The sequence below is a fragment of the Mustela nivalis genome (assembly GCF_964662115.1).
Source record: "Mustela nivalis genome assembly, chromosome: 2".
NCBI classification, from domain to species: domain Eukaryota; kingdom Metazoa; phylum Chordata; class Mammalia; order Carnivora; family Mustelidae; genus Mustela; species Mustela nivalis.
In genome coordinates, this window is record NC_139021.1 from 135,721,672 (window position 1) to 135,746,811 (window position 25,140).

Sequence of the window (25,140 nt, forward strand, 5' to 3'; positions counted from 1 at the left end):
CACCAGTTGTTAGCCATGGGCCATAGGTGACAGCTTTTCTCTAGAACAGGAGCTCAGAGAGAGCATGTGAGCAAAAGAATAAACAAGGCATCCCATCACTTGTGTCATATATTTTTAGAAGTAAGTCATTAGGTCCACCCCACACTAAGGGGAGGGAATTATACAAAAGTTTGAGTGTAAGCAGTCAGGGGATCATTGGAAGCCAATCTGGAGGCTATCTACTACAATATGATGCAGAGATAAGACAAATCATTGAATGTCCTTTGGATGTCCTGGAACTTGTTTGAACTATCCTGAGATCTTATCAAGAACCTGAATTCAATAGGCAAAATTATTTTACCTGTGAGGTTCTCATTAAATATTCCATTTATTCCTAGCAACAATGTAATGCAACAGATACTATTGGCATCAATTTTATTGATATAAACTGATATAGTAAGTGACTTGCTCAAGATTGCTGTAAAACTATACCCTTAGTGTAGGACTTCTGATTCTAAACCCTGTACTCTCTCCCGTTTTAAAAATTTTTTTTAGATTTTTTTTTTTTTTTTTTTTTTTTTTTTTTTTTAGTAATTTCTATACCCAATGTGGGAATTGAACTCACAATCCCAAGATCAAGAGTCACCTGCTTCACCACCTAAGCCAGCCAGGTACCCCTGCCCCTGTACTCTTTGCATTTGGCCTCCTGAACAGTACTGTCTTACACTTAAGGCCACTCAAAGAGAGCATTATACATCTAAATGTGTATACAAATATGTGAATTCTATATATAGAAAGATAATATTCTTAGACTCTTAACAACATTCTTAGACACAGAAGACTATGTGTTATCGACTCTCACCTATACCACACCATTTAGGATTTACAGTATTGTTTCAAATATTATTGAATCAAAGTCTAATACCATTGTAAGATCTGCAGTAGCTATAGTGGTGATATACTTATAGGTTAATAGTATCTGTTAGCTTGAAACTATATATAGGTGATGAATACTTGTTGAATGGAGAGGTAACAAAGTAAAACCAACATTACTGATTTGGTGGCTCTGTACACCTGTGGCTTTTCCCAAAGCTCTGGACTCCTGTTACTTGAGTGAGGACCATGGCAAGCCCCCCAATGAATTTTCCACTTCCTCCATGCTTTGGAGCAACATAGTAGTTTGTTTGGATAGATGAGCTGCTTTCTGTGGATAATCGTCAGAAGTTACCTTTCTTTGGTCCTGAGTTGGGTCTTCTCCTTTTTGTTTCATTCCATGAAGTTTCAGCCTATACCAGGACCCTTCGTATCTGATATCAAAAATAGAGTGGTAATGTTAGCAAGCAGATAATGGTTCTAACTGGGTTCAGTGCCTTCAAGTGCAGAGCAGGAAGTGCACGGGCAAGTATTACGAGCTATGGTAGTCGTGGTAGTTAGTAGTCATACCCTTCAAATCATCCTGGAGAAAAGAGAGGTAAATATTGTTTTTAAAGGCATTTGCTAACTTCTCAGAACAACTTTGTGGTATGTTTAATAGGACCATAGAAAACTACCTTCCTTTAAAGAAGCAAAATAATAGTTCCTACAACTAAGAAATACATTTCACAAAGTCAGAGGGTACAAGGCCAATATAGAGAAATCATTTGTATTTCCGTATAACTAGTAACAATTGGAACTGAAATAAGAATAAATAAGAAAAGGGACGCTAGGTGGCTCAGTGGGTTAAACCTCCGCCTTCGGTTCCAGTCATGATCTCAGGGTCCTGGGATCGAGCCCCACATCCGGCTTTCTGCTCAGCAGGGACCCTGCTTCCCCTGTCTCTCTCTGCCTACTTATGATCTCTCTCTCTGTGTGTCAAATAAATAAATAAAATCTTGAAAATAATAATAAATAATAATAAACCATAACACAACTTAGGATTTTAGTTTAATATTGATTAGAGATCATTCTGCTTTATAAATTAAAACTGAGGTGTTATCAGACAAACTACAGAGAAAACAGTTTTCTCCTCAACTGAATATAAAGGAAATAGCTCTTTGATACTCATAAACATGCACCTGAGTTTCTCCTTTCTTTCTGTATAACCTGAGGATTGTGCTTTCTAATAGTGGCTTGCTAATCCCTTTAAATAGCTCATAATGGAAGTATTCCATAGTTTTCATTACCCATGAATTTCAGCTTCTTCTTTTTTTTTTAAACCTCAAAACCCGTACTTGGTGGTTGTTTCACTAGCACCCTTTTAGCCTGGTCAATGAAGCAGCAAGCCTACTGCAAATCCTAAATAACGTGGTGTAGATGAGAGTCTGAGAGTTTAATTATATGTCATTTTATTCACAACACTCAATTCCAGGAAGGAAAAAATGACTTTACTGTTGTTGTAAAAGACATATTATGTGAGTATCATTCATTGTAAACCAAAAATGATACTGTATTAGAGCATAGACAACAATGGGAACTAATTCTGAAAATGTGACCTGTCTGGGAAACTGCATAATAGTGAAAGTTATCAAAATGGAAAGAAGTGTTAATGTGAAATCCAGCTTTCTCAGAAATATTCTTTCTGGCCTGTTTGGTTTTCTTTTCTTGCTTGTCATGCATGAATGAAAGTGCTACACTCTCAGGGGAGCAGGAAAGCCTCTGTCGCTTGTTTATTTCCTTAATCCCTCCTCCTTTGTGATTTTTGATGTCAGATCTAAAATGGAAAGCCTGTAAATATAATGATTATCACATGGATAATCACCTGCATTAGGAACCGCCCTGCTTCTCTATTCTAACCCTAGCTGTTCTCCACACGTCACATCCACTCTGCGGTTGGATTTTAACCTGACTGCTTCATTAGATTTGTGAACTCAGTACGTGGCGCCCTGGGGCAACACAGATGGGGACGTGCTTGTTTTCTTTTCTCACTTTTACTGCAAAGACACACTAAAAAGTCCTTTTCAATTTAGTATGATCAGTTTACTTGGAATTAACCCTGATATTTGGAACCTGCCTTACTCTTTTGCCCACCATCCATGCCCCTTTTTCCTTCCCTGCTTCCAAGATCTAATGTGTTTTCTTTTTGTCCCTCCATGCGGTAAATCTGAGGACTAAAATTCTGGTTAAAATTCTTCCTAGGTCAAACTGTTCCCCTGTGTTGTTTTATTATTTGTTTTGCTGGGAGGGAAAAATAAATGTTGTTCCATCATTGTATCTACAAACACCTTCAGATCAGAGGTTAGCTGTGGGAAAGTCTGCAGTGATGTGAGCCAGCTGCCTTCTCTAAATGGAGTGACTGGGGGCACCAGCTCAACATCAAAAGAAGGTGGGAGGAAGTCAGGAGATAAGATCTTTTTAAGCAATGGAACAAGAGCTTAGCTTTTCAGTGATAGGGCACAGCTCAGCAAACCTGTGTGAGGGGGCGCTAAGATAAAAAATTGAGTTGACTTTTCTTCAGCATGTCTTTCCTCAATCAGAAATATGTTGGCGCTTCAAATAGTTTACAGATGTGGAAATGTCCTAGAGCCTGGTTTCCTTAAAGAATAATGATCTGACGTTTATATATGTGTCTTCTTGCAATTAGTCAGTTCCACTGTACCACAACAGCACAATTAATTGCTTTTTATATCTGTGTAAGCAAAACTGGACATTAAAAAGGCATTTTAACTACTATATGTTGAATTTTGAGTTTTTTATGTCTTAGTGCAGTTTTAGCCATACAGCTTCTTCATATTAATTTTGTGTTCTAGTTCTCTGGGCATCCTTCATGCCTCTGATGAAGCTCTGTATAAATAAGCAGTTGTAGCAGAGCTTTTCAGTTATCTTTCTGATGTAAGAATTAGCTTGGTTAATTCTTGGATTGGACTACTTGGAAAAATATTATGTTGATGGCTTTTGAGACTTGTCCTTTTCTTTGACATCCAGGCCAGCAAATATTATTGACTATCTGGTATATCAAGTTATATTGTAAGTAAATTATCAAAGAGGACAACCTTGCTTGTACCAATTGTTAAGATCATAATTCAATTTTTCATTAATCTACATCACCAAGGCTAACTTGATCAGCCTTATGCTTCTCTAGTGAACAGCCTAGAAATTGTACTTTCAGCTTATCTCCTTCTATGAACTTCAGCGTTTAGCTGTAGTCATCCATTTCAACCTTTTCAAGCCCTCACAATGGGTCTTTAAATCTTTATGTCATTAGTATATTGGACCATAAGTGCATACATACTTTTTTTTCCCAGTGTTTTCCATAACACGTAGATAGTACCCAAATTTGTGCTGGAGACACTGACTTACTTTCTGCCTTACATGGTTTGGTGCGGCAGTCGTTTCAGTTGAGTTGGATCTGCTCACTACTCAGGCTCAAATCCCATCCTTCTATTAATATCTCTTGGCAAAGATAATTTTGGAGGAATGTAAGTTAAGATGTAGAGGCTCTTGACAGTTGTCTGCAGTATTTTTTTTTTTTTCATTTTCAAGAGGGAAGTTGAGTTGAAAAGTAATAATGCTTCTATTTTCTCTATCAGTCCTAAAATTAAAGTATATGCAGAGAGTACAGAAAGGGAAAGGATTTGGTTACACAGATGTGTTTTTGTCATTTTGATGGCCTGTTTAAAGAGCATTAGTAGATATAGAAATGTTCATCAGATTGTCCCCTTAAGATATTTAGGAACCGAGAAACACTGTGAATTTAAAACTTTTAACTAGGCATGCCTGGTGGCTCAGTGGGTTAAGGGTCTGACTCTTGATTCCCACTCAAATTGTGATCTCAGGGTTGTACGATCCAGCCCCACATCATGATCCACACTCAGCATGTAGTCTGCTTGAAATTCCCTCTTCCCCTCTAAAACCTCCCCCATCACACTTTCTATTTCTCTCTCTCTAATAAATAGATAAAATATTTAAAATAAAAATAAAAATAAAAATTTTAACTTTTTGGGAGGTGCCTGGGTGGCTCAGTGGGTTGAGCCTCTGCCTTCGGCTCAGGTCATGATCTTAGGGTCCTGAGATCAAGCCCCACATCGGGCTCTCTGCTCAGTGGGGAGCCTGCTTCCCCCTCTTTCTCTGCCTCTCTACCTACTTGTGGTCTCTGTCAAATGAATCTTTTTTTTTTTTAATTTTTAACTTTTTTTTAATGTTCAACCTTTGTTACCCTGATATTATACAAAAGAGAAATTGGGGAGAGGAAGACTATGTGATATAGAAGTTTTCAAACAGAAATACTAAATACATCTAGATTTTTTTTCCCCAGAAAAACAACTTCCAAATATGACTTGATAATTCTGAATAACCTCAATGAGGAAGAAAAGGTAGAAAATAGAAAATATCAAAAAAAAAAAAAAAAGTGGCATCTTTGAACAATTAGCTCCATGAAAAACTTAGATTGGAAAAAAAGGCAACAAAATACAAATTTGAAATGAGCATCAAACAAAGACAATGCTAACAAATGGTATGATGATATATTGAAAATTTCAGTGATAAAATACATCTAGATTTAATAGTTGATAACATTTTGACATTTTTACTTCACTTTTTTTAATATTCTAAAGTAAATTACATATATTATGCCATTTTATCCCTAAATACTTCAGAAGAAACCTCTAAAATTAAGCACATTTACCTTATGAAATAATAATTCCTAATGTTATCTCAATCCCATTTCATAATCAAATTTCTCGAATTGTCTGAAAAATGCCTTTTTTGAATGGTTTGTTAAAAACAAGATTCAGTTAAGGTGTGTATATTGCTCTTTGTCATTTTTCCCCTCCCCAAGTTCTTATGACCTTGATTTATTGGAGAGACCACACATTTGTTCTGTAGGATGTCCCTACTTTATGGATTTGTCCATTTACTTTCTCATTGTACCATTTAACTTGTTCTCCTATCCTCTATATTTCCTGTAGACTGCAGTTATTGAATTGAAGTTTTGATTAATTAATGTTAAAAATATGGCCAGTAAACTTTATGGGTAGTGCTATGTCCTTTTAATGGCATCATAATGGAAAGCACAGAATATTTGGTGATTCCACTATTAATGATGAAAAATGCTAAGATTGATCACTGGGTTAAGGTGATGACAGCTTGATCCTTCCATTATAAAGTTATACTTTGCTCCCCGTGACCAGCATATCATCTGTGATACTTTGATTCCAAGAAATACCCAGCTTCCTGTCATCCTTTTATCCAAGAAATTTAGCATCCATTGATGGTCCTTGCCTGAATAAATTTCATTAGGGGTTGCAAATGGTTTTTCTCTGAATCTATACATTTATTAGCAGACATTCTTCTTTGCAGAAGTACTTTCTGAAAGGCATTGTTTCAGTTAAAAACACAACCACCAGTATGTTCCTTAGGTTTCAAATGATCGTCTTTCTTTGCTGGGGTCAAAACACCTGAACTCACTGTGACAGCTACAGTAAAAACATGTACTACATCTTCTTTATTCCAACTTGTGAAGTGTGTTGACATTATGCTGCCTTTTTTTTTCATGCCAAGGAAAAAAAGAAATCTTTTTTGGTGTAAGAATAAAAATTGAACTGTGTGGGTATATTGAGATAATTGTGTAAAAAGAAGACTATTTGAATGAGTTTCAAAATGGATTATTTCTTCATTACCTAGCACTTTATAATTAACTGTTCTTTTTTTTTTTTTTTTTTTTTTTTTCAGGAAGCTGCCACTTTTGCTAGAGAGCAAGGCTTTGAGGTGAGTTAACCCACAATTGCACACTAAACAGATCCTAAAGGTTTTTTCTAGCTGATAATGAAGTTCTTTTGGACAGTGATTGATGTGCTATTATACTCTCAGAGCCTCGCAGCAGTTGCCATGGAAACTTGGCAGTCGTCATGGTTTCTTTGTTCTGCCAGCACAGTGTTATGACGCACTCTGCTAGGTCTGCACCCAACATCGCCTACAGATGTTATTTATTGAATTTTGAAAAGCCTCTTGGGAAGCCAAGAGGTTGGGCACGGTTTCAAGCTGCCTCTGCAGATATGGGGCCTGTCAGTTTGTTCAGTTAAAAAGCTACCTCATTAGCTGTATTACATTTCATAAGGATTCACTGCTAAAGCAGTGGTGGAGCAAGACTAAATAGTGAAATATAATGTTATTTAAATAATTTCACCCCTACCACATGTAGATTATCATTATGCAAATTAATTTCCAAAAGGTTGTACTTAACAGTTGTTATGAACTGATTAATTTAAATCCTGCTCATATAAACTTCCTGCTTTAATCTTTTTTCCCCCATCTCTCTCTCTCTCTCTCTCTCTTTCTTTTTTGATAGCATAAAACATATAAATTTTCTGAAACCAAATATCAATAATTGGCTTTAATTTCCAAGTCTTAATTCTGTTTTCCTAGTGGAAATATTAGTTGTCAAGATTCAAAACTCCATGTGGTGGTTGTTGGCAAAATTAGGATACCAGACAAGACCATGTTTTTATCTATAAAATATTCATCTTCTAGGTAATTGTTAGAAAACACTGGCTTTAATCTGAAACCAGATTAACTGACAGTGACTTCATAAACTGAGTTTATAAGTGTATAAGCATCATATTTATGATCCAGAACTATGTAGAATGCTGTGTTCTGTACAGCAACTTAGAATGTTGCATTGTAGTAATTTTAAAAATTAAAGTGTCTAGAGCTGGAATATAGAAACTCTTTATTTACATGCTCAGTATTGTCTACCATCCAGAGAAGCTGTGAGCATTGATTAGATCTATCAGTAAGCTCACTTTGAACTCTTCAAAGTGTTGTATGAATTTGTGAGGGAGCTATTATTTAAATGTACTAAAGGCAGATTCATTATCAAGCAACAAAGTAATACATGTGCATGTTACCCATGTCATAGGACTTGACAACCAGATGTAAAGCTTCCTCTTCTTGGAGGAAGACAATAGCTTATGGTATACGTATCCTATGAAAAAACCCTATCAGTGCAGAAAATCTTGCCTCAAAATACTTGATTATTAGAACTATGATAGCTGCTTGGGAGTTTTCTTTTTTTGTTTTATTATATTCTTATAAATATAGGGTTGAGTCACATGTAGAAGGAATAAAAATTTCCAAGAATTTATTGAATCTAATTTAAGTTTCACTTTGTAATTTCCCAAACTGGCAATTGGTATTCACAAGTAAATATACTCAGGGTAATGTTCAATTCAAATGTTTTGATCATGAAAATGTAAGTAAATGTTTTAAGTTAAAGTTTCACTAATGGTAAGTTTTAATATTAACAATCAATATTCTCTTTTGTTACATCAATATTCTCCATAGATAAGAACCTGTTGAATGTAAATTTATAGCTTGTTTTCAGTGCTAACATTAAAAAATGTATTTTAGTTCTGGAAAATAACTGGTTTTGTATATGCTTAGAAATATAACATGTTGCGTAACAAATGATCATGACTCTGTAGTGCCTGCAGATAATAATTTTTAAATAGTTAATCAAACCCAAATTCATACTTTTATTGCCCACTTGAGCTACATGCTTTGAATATATTTGCTTTAAATTCAATCTTAGGGACAAACTACTTTTTCTACTCTCTACTATCTGTACCACATTAACCTTTCCATTGGTTCTTATTTGCTGACACCTAGAATTGTTTTTTTTTTTAACCATAAATCTGCCATAATTGATTACAGCATATAAACATGATGATGTTTATAATAGTATATCTTATTACCTTCTAACATAGCAAAAGTACTCTGTTGGTGATGCTGACAGTGATATGTTAGATTAGGTAAAACACACCGTGTCTTGATGTGTCCCTTCATGGGTTCCCTAAAATACTACAAGCATTGCAAAATATATAACAGCCACGAGTAGAATATTTTTGTTATTAAATATAAACCACATATGGACTGCTATCTAGAGGAATTCAATTATTTTAAAATGTCATAAAAGTTTCTTTAGTCCATTAGATAGTAAGAGGAAAGCCTAGGTTTGAAACTTGGTGTTTTTAAAGAATCAAACAAGAATAAATCACTTTATCTTTACAGTTTAATACATATAGAAATGTGTCAGTGCTCGCAGGTCTACAGTGACAAACTAGTCAAGATCTGCATTTTATCCCTCTCAACCTTAATTTTACCTCTAAATTGGGGCATGAACGAGGAAAGAAATGAAAAGATTAAAAAGAAAGGTGAGCATTTTTTTTCTTTCTACCAGCTCTGCTGTCCTACTCTTATTTTCTATTATAAATCCCAATCAGTTCCCAAAGCCATTGAGTATTGCCACTAGTGATATGTCTGTTAACAGACCAGTCCAAATGCCTCTAAAAATAAACAGTGTTTATTCATCAGGAAATATCTTCAGTAGCATTGTTTATGATAGTCTGGTTAGCTTCTCTGAAAATTTTAGATAATCTTTCTTTTAAAAAAAATCTTTAATCTTTAAAATGAATTGAGCAATTTTTAGTAGGAAGAGGAGCTTAGGAGGGCACTGGAGAATGAGATAAAAACTGGAGCTGGGCAGAGCACAAAGCAAAAGAGAGAAGATAGATATATATATATATATATATATATATGATAGAAAATTGCATACTGCCTGATTTAAATGACAGACCTGCTAAGAATTTAAAATGACAATTCTTGAGGTAAAAAGTTTCATGAGGCTTTTTTTTATTCTGGAAAGTCAGTTCAGACTGCACTGTGTTTTTAAATCTACTTTATCTTGAACTGATGCAATTAAAGGTTTGTATTCTTAGAACCTAAATAAAAATAAGGTACTTAAAAATATGTTTCATTATGAAACCTTTTAAAAGCTGTATTGAAAACTGATTTAATTAAAGAAAAAAAGATAAAAAATAAATTAAATAAAGAAAATCCCTCCAAAACCTAAATACAGTATTCTTTGTATTTTCATTCTTTGTGCAATGGAATCTATGCCAAATGATGAGGATAATTCATACCTTCTCTACGGGGTCATTCATTCAGTTTACTCCAAGCAACAAATTTTAATTTTATTTTACATCTCTAACATATATTATTTCTCACCACAGAGGAAACAAAACAATCCTTTTCCTTTTTCCAACATTTCCCCCACAGACCCTGACTCTATCCAGACCATCTCAAACTTGTAATATTTCTCTGACCATTGATGACTCTATCATCTTCTACCACTGAGACAAGAAAGTATTGAATTGTGTTATCCAATATGGCATCCATTAGCCATATATGGCTATTTAAATTCAAATTAATTAAAATTAAATAAAATTTAAAATTCAGTTCCTAAATCTCTACAGGCACATTTCAAGTCTGCTCTATAGCCTATGTAGCTAGGGACTACCATAGTAGACAGTACAGATGTAGAACATATCCATCATCACAGAAAATTCTATTGATCAACACTGGAGAGAAGGTCCACAGAGTATTCAGGAGGTATTTATTCCCAAAGAATTCTCCCAGGATTTTTCTAAGGTTCTTGTGTGCCTCACAAATACAAAGAATACAATGAATGATCACCCAGAGTTTCTAGAAATAAGACACTAGGTTAGGTTCTGCTGGCTAAGAGAGTACAATGCTGCTTTTCTAGGTGACTGAGTCCCAAAAGAGGACAGTTTTAAAAGTAACAGAAAGAGAAAGGTAGTCTTTTAATTCTCTTCATTTAGTCACTTTTCATTCAATAAATATTTACTGAGCACTAACTCTGTGCCTAACACTTTGATAGACCCTGAAGACAAGAAAGAAATGATCAGAGAGTGAACTGTGAAAGAAAACGTGGGAGAGGTTCCTATTTTTTTAGATATAATAGTCATGGAATGACTCTATGAGGAAAGTAAAACTTGAAAAATGTGGGTATCTAGCATTGACAGACAAAAGCAAGACAAACAAACAACAGGGAAACAAATTTCAAACAGGGAACAGGAGTACACAGGCTCCCAAAGGGGAAAGAGCATAATGTGCTGTGTACTCCAAGAACTGACAGAAGGCCAGTGTGACTGGAATGAAGTAAGTGAGGAGGAGGTAGTTGGAGATAAGACTTGAGACTGACACGTCAAGTGAACACCATAATTATTATAGGAGTTTCTATTTGGAAAACAAAAGAACGTGATATGGTTAAGTGAGGCAATGTGTGGGAACACTGCAATTGGTATTCTATAGGAGTAGGTAGATTATGACAGTATTAACATTTGTATCATCAGCTTGTTAAAAATGGAATGAAGAGAGTGTATTCTTTAATTTGGAAGACAATGCTAAATTTGAGTGTGTGATCAGCAGTGACAATAAATGCATAATTTAACATTTATAAAATACCTCACAGTTTATAAAACCTTTTTCAACATCTGATTAATACATTTAATATTCACACAAACCTTTTGGGGTTAGGTAGGGCATGTATTGCTGTATCAGTTCAACAGACAATAAACCAGGCTACATGACTTGTTCAAGGTCACACTAATATATCATGGAGCCAGAACCAAAGCCAGCTCTTTAAGTCTCGTACTCTTTATATACTACACTTCTTTCTTACTCACATCCTAACATATTGGAGGAGGAGATTAGATTTCCAAATGACCTTGGAAAATGAGAAATATCTTGGAAGTCAAAAATTGAAAATCACTAGGGTAAAATACAAGCCAGAATAATTAAGAGGGAAAAATAGCAAACTTAAATACAAGATCAGTAATGACTTGTACATGTGGCAGAAAAATTATTTCAGTTGAACATGCTATAGTTTTGTGATAACAATAGAAACCACACTGCCAGAATTCAAAAGGCAGTACGATCTGTGGCTAGCATAGAATATTGGTTAACAGTGTAATTTCTGGAGTCAGACTTCATGAGTGCTAGCCCTGGCTCCACCACTTAGTGTATTTATGACCTTAGGAAGCTTCTTACCCTGTGACTCAGTTTACTCACCTACAAAATGAGGATATGAGAATAATACCTACTGCCTGTAGATGTTAGATTTAGTGAGCACTTCAGAGCTATATCCATTGCTTATAGCTAAATTGTATGACCTTTCTTCTACTCCTTCCCCCTTTTTCATTTCTCTCCTCCCTTATTAGATACCATAATTTTAATTCCCAATACTCAAAACTTTTGAGGCCCTTTCTAGAGATTTTGGGGCAACCTCAGGATATGACAGTTTTGGAGAGTATTGAAATGATGGTCATTAGAGGAAAGAAATTAATACTTACTAAGTATGTAGCATGTGCTAAATATTGCATTAAGGTCTTTCACTTACCACATCTTTCATCCTCACAACAATTATTTTCAACTTTTTATTTTGAAATAATTTAGACTTGGGAAATTCGCAAAAATAGTACACTCAGCTTTCCCTAATGTAACATCTTAAAGGAAGGAAAGTATAATGATCAAAACAAGGAAGTTAACATTAGTATGCTACCAATAACTGAACTACAGTCTTTATTCAGATTTCACCAGTTTCTCCTTAACTCATTTTTCTGTTTGAGAATCTAATCCAGGAAAACAAACTGCATTTATTTGTCATGCCTCCTTTGTCTCTTCCTATCTGTGACAATTTCTCATTCTTTCCTAGTTCATGTTCTTGAGCCTTTTGAAGAGTACTTGCCAATCATTTTATAAATGCCCCTTAATTTGAGTTTCTCTGATATTTTCTGTTAATTAAGTTGAAGTTACACATTTTGCCAGAAGTGATTTGCCTTTCTCAGTGCATCATATTGGGGATGTGCATGATGTCCCATTGTCGTAATGTTGGTGATGTTCACTTTCATCACTGGGTTTAGGTGATGTTTGCCTGTTTATTTTTTATAAAGTTACTATTTTCTCATTGTATTTAATAAATATCTTGGGGGTGATATTTAGGACTGTGCAAATATTTCACCTACTAATCTGTAATGAGAAGTATCTTAAGAGAGATACTATGCAAATACCTAGATTCTCTTGAAACTTCTGCCTACTATTTGGGCATATTTCTCCCCCAACATCATTTTTTTTTTTTGAAAGATTTTATTTATTTATTTGACAGATCACAAGTAGGCAGAGAGGCAGGCAGAGAGAGAGAGAGAGAGAGAGAGAGAGGAGGAAGCAGGCTTCCCGCTGAGCAGAGAGCCAGATGTGGGGCTCCATCCCAGCGGGGCTCCATCCCAGGAACCTGGGATCATGACCTGAACCGAAGGCAGAGGCTTTAACCCACTGAGCCACCCAGGCGCCCCCCAACATCATTTTCCTTAAAGATTTTATTTGAGACAGACAAACAGAGATAGAGAGAGCATGCAGGGGGTGGGGGGCAAAGGGAGAGGGAGAGGGAGTCTTAAAGCAGACTCCCACTCTGAGCACAGAACCCGAGGCAGTGCTTGATCCCATGACCCTGAGATCACAACCTGAGCTGAAACCAAGAGTTAGATGCTCAACTGACTGTACCCCTCAGGCACTCCCCACCCAATGTCTTTTAATATAAATATTTACTTAGTTTTATAGATGAGGAAATGAGCCTCACAAAGGTTTATTTACTTGCTCAAGATGCACAAATCTAGGTGTGTCACTCTCTGAAGTCCCTTGTAATTTCATAATTCTGCTAAGATGTTAGCCCAAGTATTAAGGAGAAGCATCTATAGGGAGATGGAGATAGCTGCAGAACTAGAAATATTTAGCTTTGAGAAGACAAAATTGAGGCTTAAAGAGAAGTTTTCATACTAGATGGGCATCAACAATTGAGGCCAAAAAAATGACTCCTCAAAGGCATAATAAGAAATTTAGATTTGGTCTTCACTGACTGTGATCCCAGGGTGACAGAGTAGTTTTGTATACACTGTGGACATGGATACAATTAGAATGAAGTTTGACCATCTTGTAAAGATTTGTGTTTTATATTTGGAAAGTTTATTTCAATCGTGAATTGCCATTTTTGTAAGATTTCATTTGAGACATAAGAAAGGTTTCTTTGATAGGTTACCAAAAAAACCCCATAAAAAATACATATATCTTCCTACTGGCATGGTAGAAGACAACCATAGATACTCATTCTTAATTTACTTCTTATACCACACTGAAGAAAGACCTCTATTTTAAAAACATTGCAGGGCGCCTGGGTGGCTCAGTGGGTTGGGCCGCTGCCTTCGGCTCAGGTCATGATCTCAGAGTCCTGGGATCGAGTCCCACGTCGGGCTCCCTGCTCGGCGGGGAGCCTGCTTCCCTCTCTCTCTCTCTCTGCCTGCCTCTCCCTCTACTTGTGATTTCTCTCTGTCAAATAAATAAATAAAATCTTTAAAAAAAAAAAAAAAACATTGCATAGATGGCATTCTGCTCCCAAGATGATAAAGTAAATGTGTTTCTGGGATTTACCCCTTTATCTTTATTAAATATGAATCTACTCGATCATAAGCAGAACTCCGACAGTTGTAAAACCTAAGTGTGGTAAGGAGATTGGGAGAATATATGTCAGTCATTCTAGTTAAATGTATACATTTATTTGAGAGCACGAAAACATTGTAATTATGTGGCTTTTTCTGATTTTTTTTTTTTTTTGGTCCTTTCAGCTGTTACTAGTCATTTCTAATAGTCGTTCCCCCCAAACTGAGGAAATTTCTTTTCTTATATTATCAGACTTCAGGCTTAGTTTTGTTCTAAAATAAGCAACCAAAAGTGAAATAGTCAGCGTATTTGAAAGGTCAGCAGCATTGTCTTACCACACATGGCTGTTCTTTTCAGAAACAGAGGTTGTCTGGAATTATCATGTTAGGTGTAAAAGAAGCTTAGCTTCATGTATCATCTGGAATTTCTTAAGTATGTAGTGAATAAACAACATACAAATATTTCACTAAGGATTTTCATACCTGTAAAAATGTCATAGTTCCCTATGTTCTCTGTAACCATTATGACTTATCTACCTTGAGTACCTAATTTTTTCTGTCCTATATATTCTAATTAAAATTTCTTGATTCCACTCAGATATATTTCTCTTCTGGTATGTCTCTCCTCATAACTGTTTGAAATTGCAGAGTGATAGAGTACCAATAAAGCCCAAACCATAGATGGATTAGAGACCCACTGAATTCAGACATGAATTTTTAAATTACCTAACATTGTTGAAAACATGACTCTAAACATTCTACTGATGATAGCTCAAGATTTAGATTTCAAGTCAAAACATTTATGATGTAAAACCTCATGAGGTATGTGATATGAAAAATAGCATCAGGTTTCTAGAATTAATTTGTAGGTTTTTTTTAACTTGATCTTTATGAAACAGCATCTCCTTCTCTCGTTTTAGTTCTTTGAAAGATTTGGCATTTTAACGACATTATTTCCAGAGTCAGCATAATTCTACAAACCTCTAAAATAATTAAATATCTCTCCACCTCTTTTTTTTTTTTTTACAAATGTCTCTTTAATTGGAAATTTGAAAATTGGCTATTTGCTGATATTGAGAAATTATTGTTAATTTTTAAAAATATAATAGTTACGTGGTTATGTTTAAGTCCTTACCTTTCAGGGGTACATAATAAAACATTTACAAGTAACATTATATTGTATCTGGGATTTTCTTCAAAATAATGTAAAGGCAAGTGGGTGAGACTATAGATTAAATAAAATTTATTTTATTTTAAATTATTGCAACTTGATGGTGGGTTCTTTGGAGGCTCTTGTATTATTTACTTTTGTATATGGTTAAAATTTTAAAAGAACAACTCTTAAAATAGAGGTGTGTATCCCTCCTGTTTTGAATAATGGGGGTGTGTATCCCTCCGATTTTGAACATGAGCTAAATCCTTAATCTACTAGTAACTTTTGTTTTATTGTACTGTTATGAGAACTTTTTCCTCCTCTTTATTAATAGACTGAAGACATTAAAGAGATAGCCAGAAAGACACAGGCTCTGCCAAAGGTGAACCAGAAGAGGCAGCGAATCGTGATCTTCACCCAAGGGAGAGAAGATACTATAATGGCTACAGGTACGTGTGGAAATTATGTGCAAAGCCCAGTATAATGAAGATTAGTCATTTATGACAGAATTCTGTATTCTTTATAATTTATTTGAAAACAGCAACTTTTTTTTTTTTTTACCACCTTTATGCATTTTGCTTTCCCCACCCCAGCCCCTGCATCTGGCAACCACCAATCTGTTCCCTGTATTTATAAGTTCAATTTTGCTTTTTTTTTTTAGTTTCCACCTATCAGTAAGATCATATAGTATTTGTCTTTCTCTCTCTGAATGATTTCACTTAGTATAATGCACTCAGGATTCATCCATATTGTTTAAATGACGGAATTTTCTTCTCCTTTTTGACTGGATAATATTCTATCATACACACACACACACACAAACACACACAACACATTTCCCATTCATCCATCAATGGACTCTTAGCTATTATAAATGATGTTGCAATGAACATGGGGGGTGTAGATATCTTTTTGAGTTGGTGTTCTTGTTTCTTTCAGATAAATACACACAAATGGAATTGTGGATCATATGGTAGTTCTATTTTTAATTTTTTTTTTAAGATTTTATTTATTTATTTGACAGACAGAGATCACAAGTAGGCAGAGAGGCAGGCAGAGAGAGAGAGAGAGAGAGAGGAGGAAGCAGGCTTCCCGCTGAGCAGAGAGCCCGATGTGGGGCTCAATCCCAGCACCCTGGGATCATGACCCAAGCCAAAGGCAGAGGCTTTAACCCACTGAGCCACCCAGGTGCCCCTCTATTTTTAATTTTTTGAGGAACTTCCATACCAAGTTAGAGTTCCACCAGCAGTGCACAAGTGTTCCCTTTTCTCCATGTCCTTACCTACATTTATTTCTTATCTTTTTGATAATAGGCATCCTAACAGGTGTGAGGTGATGTCTCACTGTGGTTTTGATTTACATTTCCCTCATGATTACTACTGTTAATCATCTTCTCATGTGCATGTTGGGCATCCATAATAACAATCCAGTTTCATTCTTTTGCATGTGACAGCTTTCCCAGCACCACTCATTGAAGATGCTGTCCTTTCCAGGTGTCTATCTATTTTTATGCCGTTACCATACTGATCTGATTACTATCTCTTTGTAATATAGTTTGAAATCAGGAAGCGTGATGCCTCCAGCCTTGTTCTTTCTCAAGGTTGCTTTTACTATTAGGGGTCTTTTGTGGTTCTATATAAGATTTAGGGTTGTTTGTTCTATTACTGTGAAAATGTACCTTTTGTAGTGTTTTATTTTAGTAAATAAACTTACCTTCTATCTCAGTAAAGAAGATTTCATTTTCAAGAAGGTAATTTATTAAAATTCAGTTGAATAAATCCACTTTGATTTAGTTTATTTGCTCTGATATTTTGGAGATACTGTCAGTCTAGTAATGTCTTACCTGAAAAAAAAAATTTACTTAGCAAATTCCTATGCTTAACTTAAATAAATTTATCTAATTATAAATGAATAAAATCCAGAGATAAGTTACTTCCTCAGCTTTAAATTTTAAGAAGAAAACCTCATTTCTGTTTTTACTCAGTCATCTATTTTCTTACACAGAAATAGAATAGGAATTTTATCTAGCAAACAAACATTTTATTGGTTAAATGATTAATATTTTCAGTATGATGCTACCTACTATTAAAGCCAAATACAAACCTGTTTTTTTAAGATTTTATTTATCTACTTACTTATTTATTTATTTATTTTAAGATTTTTATTTATTTATTTGACAGAGAGAGATCACAAGTAGGCAGAGAGGCAGGCAGAGAGAGAGGAGGGAAGCAGGCTTCCTGCTGAGCAGAGAGCCCAATTCGGGGCTCTATCCCAGGACCCCGGGATCATGACCTGAGTCAAAGGCAGAGGCTTAACCCACTGAGCCACCCAGGTGCCCCAAGATTTTATTTATTTATTTGACAGGGAGAGATCACAGGTAAGCAGAGAGGCAGGCAGAGAGAGAGGGGGAAGCAGGCTCCCTGCTGAGCAGAGAGCCCAATGTGGGACTCAGTCCCAGGACCCCGAGATCATGACCTGAACTGAAGGCAGAGGCTTTAACCCACTGAGCCACCTGGGTGCCCCCAAATACAAACCTGTTAATTCTGCCTGAACCATTAAGATTAAAATCCATCAGTTAATAATAATTATTATAAACAGTAGCAATTAATTACCTTTGTGGGTTTTTTAGTACACTGCTAAACAGAAATTTAAGATATGAGCCTTAAACATCTAACTGGGAAATAAAATTAATATACATAAAAATATAAATACAAAGAAGTATAATTTTATTTCTTGATTATTGATACTAACTGTGTGGGTTATATTGACTCAGAGAAGGAGATCAACTGATTAAGCCTGAAGAAAGATGTTATAATGACTATGAAGTAAATTTTTGTTGAATTAAATCTATAAGCCTGAAAAGGGGTCAAAGAAGAGATTATTGTTAAATTTTGGAGAGAAAGAACCTTAGAATGAATTCATTACAATTTTTTTACTTTAGAATTGTCAAAAGCAAGATTCAAAGACTTACTTCCAAAAATATTTATTGCATAATAATTCAGTGAGTGACAAATAGTGAAGTGGGGTTAGAGATAAAATGAGATTCATCATGACTTAGTAATTGTAGAGCTGGGTGATGGATGTACAAGGGGTGGTCATTTAGTTATTACTTCCACTTGTGTATATGTTTTAGATTTTCCATGATTAAAATTATAAAACAGATATACATGAAAGAAAGACAGAAAACTAAAAAATAATCAAGAATCAGAGATATGGGAGTACCTGGGTGGCTCAGTCAGTTGAAAGTTCAGCTCTTGGTTTCTCCCTGGATCATGATATCGGGGTTGAGGGACCAAGCCCCTCATCTGGCTCTGGCTCAGTGGGGAGTCTGCTTGAGATTCTCTTCCCTCTCCCTCTGCCCCTCCCCATGCTCGTGCTCACACTCTCTCACTCTCTAAAATAAATGAATCTTTAAAAAATGAACCTTTAAAAAAAAAAAGAATCAAAGATACTAAGTTATTTTCTCAAGACACGTTGATATCCTTGCTGAGCCTTGAATTCTAGGAAGGATTTAAAGATCATCAATCCAGTCATATTATGGAAGAGGATCATATGAGCAAAGGCATCAGGTACCATATAATCTTTTATTGTAATGACAGAAAAAGCCGCATGTTAATTTTGCAAGAGGGAAAAGAAATGTCATGAAAAGATTTCCCTGAATTGATAATAACTATCTGGATTGCTGTCTTCCTATAATACGTGGCCTCTTCCTGTCTTAGCAATACACAGTGTTTGGAAAAGTGAAAAACATGCAGACTTCCTTATCTTACAGGAACTGTAGTACGGCCTGCAGATTCATAAAATGTTATTTGGTTGCTCTTTATGGAGACATTTATTTTAAGGCTTTATATATTCCAGATATACATGTCATACAAGTGTCTTCCTCATTGTGAATTTGCAAATTTCCCCGAAGTTGAAACCTTTAAAATTCCCCCTGCCCTTCCTGTAACTCAATTTCTTTGTCAACTCATTTTGTTCTTTATTAAATCTATTAAACCAGTCTTAGGAACACTTAATAGCAAGAATTTATTTGAGGAAAGACATTGGCTAATCTTTGCTCTTCCTACTCTATGAAAATGAACTTAAATTAGAGGATGCACTATATCTGCAATGCATGATAAATACAAGATGGATAGAGAATCTGTTCAGTGGTGTCAGCTACAAAAGCAAACATGATAAATGTTAATGCAGTTTTGAGCCCTGGGATAAGCTATTCAGTGCACAAGCATAGCTGAATCTCTTTGCTATGTTGTTATTCATGGCAGCCAAATAAATGTCAATAATAAAAGAGAATTAAAGATTTTCATTTCCCAGAGGCAATCCTCTAATACGGCTTGATCTTTCATTTCATTTGTAATTCGTTCTCATGTCAGGATGCAATCATTCGCCAGGCTCTGGGTGTCATGTTAAGTCATTTAATAATGATTAAGAACATAAAAATGCTTGGCCTGTGGGGCAATTCACAGAAGAGATGCCAATTTGTTATTGTTTTTCCTCCTTTGCTCTTGAATATGGATCAGATTTTCCCACCTCCTAGCATTAAAATACTAATGGAAGACGGGGAGGGAAAGTGTCCCTTAATTTACCATAAGTGACATTCCAGAATGGCACAAGGCAGTGCTAACACACTTATTAAAACACTAATTAGGAATCATTGTTCCTTAAGCCTCATACTATAGAATATTTTTAAATGATCATTGCTAAGTTTTTGGCATTTAGCAGTAATGTAACAAAATCAGTTTTCTTGGTATATAATTCTAGAGACCTTTCTCCTTTTGAGATATGGTGTCCATAAACCACTTTCTGTTATTTTGTATGTAGTTCCTCCTTTGAATTCCTCTTTGCTAAATTGTGACTCTAAAGTCTTTAACACCTGTCTTTTTTTTTTTTTTTTTGGTCACTTCTGTTTCAGTTGTATATCCATTTTGTATATCCATCTATCCTAGAGGTTTTGTCACATATCAATCATTGTCTCATTGCTTGCAGGTTAATTGAGTCTTAAGCTTTTCTGGGGTACTAGAGGGGGTGGCAAGGAACACTGGAATGTAATAAGAGTAAGAAGCCAGGAATGATGACAGGAAAGAAAATATGATTCTGTACTTTTTGATCCTTTTAATAAATATTGAATGAACCTATTAGGTAGCATGAGAGTCAGGTCAAGGAAGTCATTCCTGTATCTATAAATGTAGAAAAACTAAAACTAAAGATTTTTATTACCTACTAGATAGCACCTACTAGTGAGGTCTTCATATATTAATACCTTATTACATTAACAATTATAAAAATAAATATTTTATGTGCATGAATATTTACATACATGCAGGCACATACACAGATATATATGTCTTTGCAGAAAGTTTACATTTCTCCAAGTTTCTGTAGTAAATATGTCCCTAAAAATTGGAAAAAGCAAAAAGATTTTTATTCTAAATTGAAAATAATGCATTTCACACTTTGGTTCATTGTAACACAATGAAATAAGTCCACTAAAGAATAAATTGTAGATTTTTCTGAATACTTTCAGAATTCTTTCTGGGCTGTTTGAATTATAATTTTGCCCAACAGGAGAAAACAGATTAGGGCATTAGTTTTTCTTCTGGAAGATAGGGGCTGCCATATCAGAGTCACCTAGTGGACATTTAGTAAATATAGCTCTGCCTCCATGGAAGTATGTTCGATTCAACCAGATACATTCCTGTGAAAAGTATTAGAATATACATCCTCAAGAAGATGTATGAGAATGGGAGTTATAGAGTGGGGGTTGGGAAGTGTAGGGTTGTGTATTTGTTGAAAAGATCCCCCAGGTAATATAGCAATGCTGTCTATCCTCCATCTCTTGCCTTAAAAACCATTGGATTAGGTGATTTGATAATGTTGCCTCAAGTCTATGATTTTGTGGGACGATAGAAAGAGAACCTTTTAGCCGCTAAGCATCTAGTACTTCAATAAGTCTTGGTGAATGCTTCTCTCTTCCTGATAAATCACAAATTGTCAAGTACTCATCTATTACTAGCAATCTACATATATTATTTTAAATAGTAACTGCATTTGATTTGCTTATAATTTAAGATAATCACAACATAGTTCCCTTCTTCATTTCTTTATAAGTAAATGGAGTTATTGAAGTTTCTTGTCTTCATGTCTTCAAGGTCATGAGACCTTAAAGAAACTTGTTACCCCATTTGCTAGTAAAGTGTTATGTTCTTTGATAGTACTCAGTGCTGTACATTACTCTATAGGAAAAGGTCAATGTGCTTTGCAGTTCTGGTAGACATAAATTACGGAGAGTGTGGAATAGAAAATGCAAACTCTAAAGTAAAACAACTTCAGCAGCTGGAAGAAAAATGTCAGCACATCATCACAACTCCTACTCCTAGAAAATATTGCTATAAGTCATTTTGAAAATGTTATCTATACTACAGCCAAAACATTTAAATGATGATCTTGTCGGCGTAGGTTGGTGATGGTGAGGAAAGAACAAATTAAGTAGCATTCTTTCAGAATGGCTATATAGGACATTCACAGAAAAAAGTCCTTTGAATTTTGAAGAATGTATATTTCTTAACCAGGAATATAAACAACCAAGTTATTAAGTCATGTTCCATTTTTAGATCTTTGTAACCACAAAAGACAAAGTCCTTTAGTTAACCAAGAGGTCAAAAATACTTCAGAATAACATATGTGGAACTGTCACATTCCTGACAAAGGAATATCTTTGGGGCATGGTTTGTATAGTTTAGTGATCTCAGACCCAGCCCTAGAGAGACCAAGCCCTGGGAGACTAGCCTAGGCAAATGTTAATCCTGTTATAACATTATTTTGGTGGGACCTTCAGTCAGATTTATTGAGGTATAGATTATATATATGTATCTATATAAAATACACATATATTTCACTAAATAATCACCATAATCAAAATATAGGACATCTTACACTGTTTGTTTTTAAGTTTTATGCATATGAAGTTGGTACTACTTTTTATTAAGTGAACACACCTGTGTCACCAGATCAAGGTAGAACACTTGTAGCACTTGGAAACCCCTATTATTTTGGGTTTCTATTACTAACAATTAGCTCTGCCTTTTCTTGAAATGGAATCACCCAGTATATAGACGTTTTATCTTGCTCTGTCTCCATCCTTTTTTTGAGCATTATCTTACTTTTTGACAAACTATGTTGCTTTAGTTCCTTGTATTTTCCCTGCTTTAGTCCTGGAATCAACCACTTCTTCAAGTAACCCTGGTTCCTTTAATTAACAAATGGTATTTAGAAACCCAGATCTGGGTGCTAGACATGCTCCTTGCTAATTGAGAATCATTGCTTTGGGACCCTCTTAGCAAATAGATTGGCAATATATGTACGTATAATAACTCATGCATACATATCCATCTGTATTTCCATATCTATCTCTCTATTTATATATTTGAATTCCATGAGTTGAAACTGCTGATACCTTTGATTCCAATCCAACAAGAGTTCATTCTAGCCTACACCCTTTCCTTCCGTTTAACTTCTTCCTCTGACTTTGAAAGTTCTGGCTCCCATTATCTAAAATATATTTACTTATTTGTTCGATCCTAAGCCAGCTTTGAATTACTTACCCACACCCTTATGCAAAACATATTTACTTCCTAGAGTATGTATTTGTTTATAGTTCTTTTTGTCTTTAGCCCTCTGATGTCTGGTCAAAATACTGTTATCCAGAGTCACTTCAGGTTAGTTCTTTTCTTCCATCCACTTCAGTGTGGTTACGTTATTCATTGTGGTACAGTTAAGTTTGTATTCCATTTTGATTTCCTTTCATATCTAGGTTGGGTTTTTAGTAAGTAGAGTTTACCCTTCATGGTGTCTCTGTTCTGCGTGCTCTAACAAATGCATAAGATCATGTAGCCACCACCATAGTTACACAACAGAAGAGTTCCATTTTTCAATTCTAGTTTTCTGAAGTGGTGGTACCAATTGATAACCACCAGCAGTACATAGAATGGCTTCTATTTTTCCTCATTTTCAGCCATCCATGTTTTTTTTATTTTAAGCTATTCTGGTAAGTATGCTCTAGTTTCTCATTGTGTTTTCATTAGAATTTCCCCAATTTAATGATGTGAGACACCTTTTCATCTGCTTATTAGAATTTAGATATCTTCTTTTGTAAAGTTCCTATCTTTTGCCCATATTAGATTGTCATCTTGATGTATAATTCTTTTTGCAGTATGCATAAGTGTTTTGCTAGATAAATGGAATGCAAATATATTCTCTTAACTTGTGGCTTGCCTTTTCATTCTCTTGTGGTATCTTTTGATAAATAAAGCTTTTCATATTTAATATAGTCCGGTTAATAATGTTTTCCCCCTTATGGATAGTATTTTTCATATTCTTTTAAAGAAAATCTTTGCATATCCTTAGCTCATTGAGAGATTTTCCTGTTCTCTTTTTTTCCCCTAAAGTTTTGACATTACTCTTTTCATTTGGATTCACAGGTTCTTCTGGAATTAGAATTTTTATATATGGTATGGGATAAAGGGATAATTCATTTCTCTTACCCATATGAATAACCAATTGACCCATCATCATATATTAAAAGGAACATCTTTCCCTTACTGCACTAAATTGACATGTTTGTCACATTTCACATTACCTTATATCTGTGTGTCTTTTTTAGAGTATCTATTCTATTCCATTGTTTTCTTTATTATAACCAGTTTACATTCTCTGAATTACTTAACTTATAATTAGTCTTTTTACTTGGTAATGCCAGACTTCCAACTTTGTTTTTCAAGATTGTCCTGACTTTTCTTGGCTCTTTGCATTTCCACATAAATTTTAGAATCAGATTATTGTTGCCCCTCTGAAATTTTTTATTCTTACTAGAATTTTATTGAATTGAATTTTTATATTGAATCTGTGAACCAGTTTGGAAAGAATTAACATCTTTACAATACTGTGTCTTCCAATTCATAGAATATATTTCTCTGTTAATTTAGGTGGTCTTTAGTTTTTCTCAAAATGCTAGTTTTTTTCAGTATAATGGCCTCACATGTATAACTTTTTATAAGACTCTTATTATTTGTTTTTTGTATTTTTTAAGTGACCTCTATGCCTAACATGAGGCTTGAATTCATGACCTTGAGATCAAGTGTCACATGCTCTACCAACTGAGCCAGCCAGGCGTTACACTTATTTGTTTTTTGATACTATTCTTTTTTTTTTTTAATTCTGAGCTCAGATCAACTGTAGAAGCCTTCATAGTTGTAAAGGTCAGTAGAAAACCTTTCTATCATTGCTCAGAACTGATGAGTGTTTCATACACATACATATCCACCCCCCCAATCTCATCATCCATCAACGAGTCCTCAGTTATCCACTGTCACCTTTATACACACAGATGCACACACACTGTCACAACTCCAGATACAAGCCCTTATTGTTTTAAATACTTTTACTTCTCAGAACTACAGAGATACACATCAGATAGACTGGAAGGTTTTTTATGCACAAATTTATCTATTTTCATATTGATGCGTTTTAGTAAGAGCAGATCTCTGGGAATGATGCTATCCATTTTTAAATGGCATCCTTTTAGTTTCAGTTTCTGTTTGTGTTTCCCTGGTGTATAAATTTTTTATAATGACATTGCTTCCACTTATCAATTGTAATAATATGTCTGTTGATTCTTTTGGATTTTCTATGTATATAATGATATCATCTGTGAATAATGATGGTTTCATTTCTTCTTTCCCAGTCTTTGTA

General features: G+C 34.9%; 1 protein-coding gene across 3 annotated transcripts in view; it reads left to right on the plus strand.

The window, feature by feature from the left end:
- Window positions 1-25,140, plus strand: part of ADK (adenosine kinase) — a 525,969-nt gene that overhangs the window by 415,112 nt on the left and 85,717 nt on the right. For 2 of the 3 annotated variants that reach the window (XM_082717349.1, XM_082717350.1), the window contains exons 8-9: window positions 6,625-6,660; window positions 15,728-15,842. In XM_082717349.1, coding sequence (XP_082573475.1) covers window positions 6,625-6,660; window positions 15,728-15,842 — 151 coding nt within the window. The remainder of the gene's footprint in view (window positions 1-6,624; window positions 6,661-15,727; window positions 15,843-25,140) is intronic. The other variant, XM_082717351.1, reaches the window with a different exon arrangement.